The sequence below is a fragment of the Nicotiana tomentosiformis genome, chromosome 3 (assembly GCF_000390325.3).
Source record: "Nicotiana tomentosiformis chromosome 3, ASM39032v3, whole genome shotgun sequence".
In the NCBI taxonomy this organism is placed as follows: Eukaryota; Viridiplantae; Streptophyta; class Magnoliopsida; order Solanales; family Solanaceae; genus Nicotiana; species Nicotiana tomentosiformis.
In genome coordinates, this window is record NC_090814.1 from 27434463 (window position 1) to 27442236 (window position 7774).

The following is a 7774-nucleotide window of genomic DNA, read 5'->3' on the forward strand; positions in this document are numbered from 1 at the left end:
GAAGGATATAGTTGGGTTTGTGGCTCGGTGTCTCAACTGTCAGCAGGTTAAGTATGAACATCAAAGACAGGGTGGCTTGCTTCAGAGGTTAGAGATCCCAGAGTGGAAGTGGGAGCGGATCACCATGGACTTTATAGTTGGGCTCCCACAGACTTCGAGGAAGTTCGATGCTATTTGGGTGATTATGTATTGGCTGACCAAGTCCGCGCACTTCATTCCAGTTGGTACTACTTACACTTCAGAGCGGCTAGCCGAGATTTATATCCGAGAGGTTGTTCACCTACATGGTGGTCCAGTTTCCATCATTTCAGATAGGGGCACTCAGTATACATCGTAATTTTGGAGGGCCGTGCAGCGAGAGTTGGGTACTCAGGTTGAGTTGAGCACAACATTTCACCCTCAGACGGACGGGTAGTCTGAGCGCACTATTCAGATATTGGAGGACATGTTCCATGCTAGTGTCATTGACTTTGGGTATTCATGGGACCAGTTCTTGCCGCTCATAGAGTTTGAATATAACAACAGTTACCAGTCGAGTATTCAAATGGCTCCGTATGAGGCTTTATATGGGAGAAGGTGTAGATCTCCGGTAGGATGGTTTGAGTCGGGTGAGGCTAGGCTCTTGGGTACAGACTTGGTCAAGGATGCATTAGATAAGGCAAAATTGATTCAGGAGCGGCTTTGCACATCGCAGTCTAGGTAGAAGAGCTACGCGGACATGAAGGTCTGTGATGTGTCATTTATGGTTGGGGAGAAGGTTTTGCTGAAGGTATCACCCATGAAGGGTGTTATGAGGTTTGGGAAGAGGGGCAAGTTGAGCCCCCGATTCATTAGGTCTTTTGAGGTGCTTCAGAGGATAGGGGAGGTGGCTTATAAGCTTGCTTTGCCACCCAGTTTGTCGAGTGTGCATCAAGTGTTTCATGTTTCCATGATCCGAAAGTATGTTGGCGATCCGTCCTATGTTTTGGACTTTAGCACGGTTCAGTTGGAGGGTGATATGACTTATGATGTGGAGCCGGTGGCCATTTTGGATTGGCAGGTTCAGAAGTTGAGGTCAAAGGATATAGCTTCGGTGAAGGCACAGTGGAGAGGTCAGCCTATGGAGGAGGCCACCTGGGAGACCGAGCGGGAGATACAGAGCAGATATCCACACCTATTCGAGACTCCAGGTATGTTTCTAAACCCGTTTGAGAATGAACGATTGTTTAAGAGGGGGAGGATGTAACGACCCGGCCGGTCATTTCGAGAGTTATAGCCCCATTTTCCCCATTTCTGCTTCCTTTTGTGCTTTTCATCTATATTATGATATATCAGGTTGGTTGGTTTGGGTCCGGAGTGGTTTTGGAGAGAATTGAGATACTTAGTCTCTTATTTAGAAGCTTAAGTTAGAAAAGTCAATCGGATGTTGCATTATGTGTAAATGATCTCGAAATTTAATTCTAATGGTTCCATTAGCTTCGTTAGGTGATTTTGGACTTAGGAGCGCGTCCGGAATATGGTTTAGATGTCCGTAGAGGAATTAGGCTTGAATTGGCGAAAGTTAGAAATTGGGCGATTTTGGTCGGTAGTGGAAAATTTGTTATCAGGGTCGGAATGGATTTCTGGAAGTTGGAGTAGGTTCGTGGTGACATTTGTGACGTTTGTGTAAAATGTAAGGTCATTCGGACGTGGTTTGGTAGGTTTCGGCGTCGTTTGTTGAATTCAGAAGTTTAGAAGTTTTTAGGTTTGAATCTGAGGGTAATTTGGTGTTTTGATGTTGTTTTGAGTGATTCGAAGGCTAGACTAAGTTCGTATGTTAATATATGACTTTTTGGTGTGTTTGGTTGAGGTCTTGAGGGGCTCGGGGTGATTCCGGGTGGTTAAAGGATTATTTGAAATTGGAAAAATGCAGTTAAAGCTGCTGGTACTGGTATTTCTGCACCTGCGGAGGGGGGGCCGCAGGTGCGAGGTCGCAGGCGCGCGTGGGAGTTCGCAGGTGCAGACAGTGTTGAGGTAGGCTGGGTTCGCAAGTGCTTAGGAGAGGTCATATCTACGAGTCCGCAGATGAGGATAGGTGCCCGCAAAACCGGAAGTGAGGAGGCCAGGCAGTGGCCGCAGGTGCGAGGCCTTTTCCGCACCTACGTGGTCGTAGATGCGGATATGGAGCGCAGATGTGAAGTTGGGGGTTTTAATGATTTTCCGCAGCTGTGGAGGTTCTTGCGCAGATTTAGCCGCAGGTGCGAAAGACCTGAGTAGAAACTATAAATAGAACACTTCGCGAATTTTGGTTCATTTCCACCATTTTTAAGTCGATTTTTAGAGCTTTTGGAGTGATTTGTCAATGGAGATTCAAGGGTTTACAGTGAGGTAAGTTGCTTGGGCTTTAATACTTCTATCTATGGTATTTTCCCATTGTATTATCATCTTATTAGTAGGATGTTTGAAGTGAGATAAGGGGTTAGGGCTTGGGATTTTGGAGAGTGTAATTTGAGGATTTGAGGGACCAAATAATGTTGGATTTTGATGAATTTTGTATGGTTAGGATCGTGAGTGGATGGGCTATGGGTTTTGTGACTTTTGTCGGTTTTCGAGACATGGGCCCGAGGGCCGGGTTTGAGTCGATTTTAGATTTTGGCTATAATTTGGTAATTTTCTAGTGGAATTAGTTCCTTTAGCCTATATTGATCGTATCGTATTACTTGTGGCTAGATTCGGGACGCTTGGAGGCCGATTTGAGAGGCAAGGGCATTTCGGAGTAGGAGTTCTACGCTGTTGAGGTAAGTAACAATTTTAAACCTGGTCTTGAGGGTATGAAACTCGGAGTTTGGTATAATGAGACTGTTTGGAGATGGCACCCATGCCAAGTGATGGGAGTGTGGGTGTACACCATGGGGGATTGAGACTTGGTTCGTCCCAGGAGACTGTGATGTCTAATAGCCTTTATTTGTGTTTATATGCATTCCTGTCTACTAGAACTTGATTGCCTTTCATGTTAGAGATCATTCTTAGGTTATATTCCTACTCATAGTAGTTATATTCAGTCATAGTGATTCTTGTACATGTTTACCTCAGTCTCTGTTATTTTTCCCTGATGATATACTGTAACACTTGATTTGGGTTGTTTTCCCCTTTCTTTATTGAGAGTTGTGAGACTAGAGAGGTTCATGACTGAGTAAGGACGAGGGCCTGGTTGTGAGGTATTGTTCTATGGAACGTGAGTTGTCCGTGCAGCACGTGAGTTGTCCGTGCAGCACGTGAGTTGTCCGTGCGGATCCTGATACTACACTATAGCACGTGAGTTATCCGTACGGATCTAGATATGATATTATAGCACGTGAGTTATCCGTGTAGATTATAGTGCTTGGGCTGTATGAGCCCTTTCGGAGTCTATACACACCCCTAGTGAGCATGGGTACTCATTGAGTGTTAGTGCTGAGGGTTGAGAGCCGAGTGATTGAGATGTTGTGACGAGTTGAGTGATTGTTGCTCCTGAGAGGCTGTTCTTGCCTTTCATTTGTTGTTGCACTAAGTTGCTATCTGTCATTGTTGTGAAATTCTCTGAAAGATTTTATATCTGGAATACATGAACTATACTGTATAGCTCGTCAATGCTTCTCAGTTCCTTATTTATTTCTGTTACTTGCTGAGGTGGTTGTACTCATGCTATACCCTGCACTTCATGCGCAGATCCGGGTGTGTTTGATCACGGAGGTCGTTGAGTTTGGGCGCGATCAAGTACCGGAGACTATGAGGTAGCTGCCGGCGTCTGCAGGACCTTGTCTCTCCTTCTCTATTTCTTTCTGTCTTGTATTGATATTTAGACACTGGTTGTATTAGTTTGGTTTTCTAGATGCTCATGACTTAGTGACACCCCGATGTTTGGGGCTGGTTTCCGCATTTTGATTCTATATTGAGTTTAACTTTGGTTTTTATGAAAATTTCTAATATGAAAAAGTTTTAAACTACATTTCTTTTAATTACTGGAGTATTTTGGGAACATCGGCTTGCCTAGTACCATCGATAGGCCCCATCACGACAAGTTAGGTTTTTGGGTCGTGACAAAGCATCAAAACCCTGGTGGTTTTCTTTAGAGACTTGAGATTTCTGAGTGGAAGTGGGAGCGCATTACCATGGATTTTGTTGTCGGGCTCCCACGAACTTTGAAGAAATTTGACGTAGTATGGGTCATTGTGGATAGGTTGACCAAGTCAGCGCATTTTATTTCGGTGGCGACAACCTTTCTTCAGAGCAATTGGATCAGATCTATATATGGGAGATTGTTCGTCTTCAAGGCGTGCTAGTGTCTATTATCTCCGATCGAGGTACATAGTTCACATCACATTTCTGGAGAGCTATACAACGGTAGTGAGGTACGTGGGTTGAGTTGAGTAAAATATTTCACCCTAGACAGACAAGCAGTTTGAGTGCATGATTCAGATCTTGGAGGACATGCTATGCTCATGCGTTATGGATTTCAGGGGTTCATGGGATCAGTTCTTACCACTTGCGGAGTTTGCCTACAACAACAGCTACAAATCAAGTATTTAGATGGCTCCTTGTGAGGCCTTATATGGGAGGCGATGTCATTCTCCAATTAATTGGTTGCACTGATTTGGTTCGGATGCCTTGGAGAAAGTCAAGTTGATTCTGGATCGGCTTCATACAATCTAGTCCAGGCAGAAGAGTTACGCTGATTGGAGGGCTCGTGATTCAACATTCATGGTGTAAGAGAGGGTTTTGATGCGGGTTTCACCCATGAAGGGTGTGATGAGGTTCGGGAAGAAGGGCAAGTTGAGCCCTAGGTATATCGGTCCCTTTGATATCCTTGACATAGTTGGTGAAGTGCCCTACAGACTTGAATTGCCACCCTACTTATCGGCAGTCCACCTGGTGTTCTAAGTTTCCATGCTCTGAAAGTATCACAGTGATCCGTCCCATGTATTAAATTTTAGCTTAGTCCAACTGGACAAGGACTGATATTTTGACGATCTCGGTGGGTCCGTATCATGAATTTGGACTTGGGCGTATGCCTGAAATTGAATTTGAAAGTTCCTAACTTGATTTGACTTGTTTTGCTGAAAGCTAGTAATTTGAATGTTTGGAAAATTTCTAGGTTTGACCATAGGTTGACTTTGTGGTTATCGGGTTTGGATTTTGGTTTCGGGACTTGGTGTAAGTCCATTTTGCTATTTGAAATTTGTCTGCAAAATTTGGTGCAAATCGAAGATGGTTTGATAGGATTCAGACGCTCGGTTGTGATTTTTGAAGTTCATGAGTTTCTTTGAAAATTTCATGTATTTTGATGTCTCATTCATAGTTCTAGGTAATATTTTGGTATTTTGATCATGTGAGAAAGTTCGTATGATGTTATAACATCAAATTTATGAGAATCAAAGAGGAAAATTGGGAAATTTTTTTAAGTTTCTGAAAAATGAAGAATTTAGTTTTGAGAGTCGATTTTGATTCGGATTTGAAAACAAAACACATATATGGACCCAGGAGGTTATGGGTAGTCGGAATCTACCCTTGGATAGGGTTTTGACCGGGCGGGCACAGTGATTGAGTCTGTTGACTTATTAGAAAATATGTAAAGATCATAGATTTGTCTATTGCAATTAGTTTCTCTTGCATTGTTTAATGTTATTAAGTCATTTTTGGTTAGATTTGAACCATGTGGAGGAGAATTTTAGGGGAAAAGCTATTTCTGAAGGTTGACTTGACCTAGTTGAGGTAAGTATCTTACATAACCTTGTGTGGGGGAACTACTCCTTAGGATTGGGGTTCGCGTTTTGTGAAAGACGTGTACGTGAGGTGACGAGTGCGTACACAGGCTATATGTGGTATTTGACCAGTTTAGATTATTTAGACTCTTTTCATGCCTTTAATTGAATTGTTATAACATGTCACATCATTCATTGTTAATCTACGCTTACATGCTCTATTTGACGTTGTAGGACTTGATCAACCTCTTACATATTATAATTGCTCTCATATGTTTTAGTTGATGTTGTTATTTTCTTTATTGTCATGTTACCTATTTATTGTTAAATTACCCTTACTTGAGGTTGTAATTTTATGGAATATGTTCTTGTTGAGTTGCTAGTGTTGAAGTTGTGAAAGTCGTTATCACATTGAGGTGAAGATGTTAATTGTTGAAGTATCTTTCCTTATTGAGTATTCCTCATTCATCTTGTTGTTATTGAAATTTTGGTATACATTGTGATTGAGTCATGGGCTATTTGTTGTGGAAACATTGGTATTGTTGACGTTTTGGCAAGTTATGGCATATGGACCCCCACTATGTATTTTTAATTATACCCAAAATGAGATTCCCCCACTATATTAAGAGTGGTTGTCATTTGTAAGAGGGACATCGATACATTTTGAGATTCAGAGATTATTGAGATTTATAACATATAGTCAAATATTATCCTTTTTGGGGCTTACGATATTGATTGATCTTGTTCATTTGTCCATCATTCTCTATTCAATTTGGGTTTGTATTCATTCATTTTTATAGTCATTATTCGATATAATTTTTCCTATTTTTCCAATTTGTACCAAATTATACCACGTATCCTTAGAACTATGTATAAATTCAATTCTATCCGTTTTTTGGGTAAACAAGATCAAATCCTGCTAATTTTATCGAAAAGAAAAAAAATCAAGAAAGCCACGGGAGTTAATAATGAAGTACAATGACATGATACTCAACAATAGCGACAGTAAAGTTAGCAAAATAGGTCTTGGCAGTGGCAATGCCCCGAGCTAGCCTGAAAACTCCAGAACCACCAACTATTGGCATCTCCCTGTATTCATTTGATATTGCGTTTCTACCAAGCAAACTCAGAGTGCTACCATTGTAAGGTCCATCTGTGAACACAAAATTGAAGTTCATAAGCAGACCAAATTCATTCATTGCTGCTGAACCATATATTCCTTGAGCTGAACCCACTCTTTTGGAACTCAGCTCTGGTCCTACGGTCAATGGGTCATCTATCATTCTGAGTATGCCAAACAAGAACGGTGACTGAGACGTGATGTTGGTGGCTTGAGCAATTACTGATGATGTTTCGTTCTTTCCACCAGTAGCTAAGTCATGAAAGTAGAAATGAAGCTTGGTCGTCTTCTGCTTTGCATTATCAAGCTTTTTAAACCATCGTCCAACTGCTTTTGGGTTTTTGTCAAGAGCATGAACTACAGGCATGGCCGTCAACATTAGTAGCACTGACAATATTATCAGGTGAATAATGATTGTTGGTTTCCCCATCTCTCTCTTGTTTTCTTGTAGGAATTTGGAAGTGAAACAAGCGACGTAGAGAAACTATGATGCGGTTCCAATCTCTTACACCCCTATATATACACAAAGAAGAAGCGAGAGAGCATCCAAAGTCAAATGTGGCTGCGGATGGGTTGTGACGCAAAATATCACCCCAATCTATCTATATCTATATAATTATATAATTGAGGGACATAAAGAGATGATGTGGCATCTCTCATACATCAGGAATCATTTTTTTTTCCTCTTAAAATTTTGAGTCTTTCCTCATTTTTTTAATCCCTTTATGTGCCAAAAATAGAATACCAAAAGTCATGTCTTTTAACCTCCCTCTTTTCTTCTCCCAAAAGTCACGTCTATTAATCCTCTTAATTAACCTCTATCCCATCCTATTTCTATCTCTCACCTGCAGTTATCACATATAACCTCCTTTTACATCCATAAATCCTCCTACTATTTATAGCACCAGCACTTCAATATGTAGGAGATAATATCCCGTAGGATTCTTCTTTCTTC

At 41.4% G+C, this 7774-nt stretch overlaps 1 protein-coding gene across 1 annotated transcript; it reads right to left on the reverse strand.

The window, feature by feature from the left end:
• Positions 1-6556: 6556 nt before the first annotated feature.
• LOC104096476 (dirigent protein 22-like) lies at positions 6557-7320 on the reverse strand. Its single transcript, XM_009602849.3, has one exon. It carries the CDS (start codon positions 7247-7249, stop codon positions 6662-6664), a length of 588 nt encoding a protein of 195 aa, XP_009601144.1. The 5' UTR covers positions 7250-7320; the 3' UTR covers positions 6557-6661.
• Positions 7321-7774: the final 454 nt, after the last annotated feature.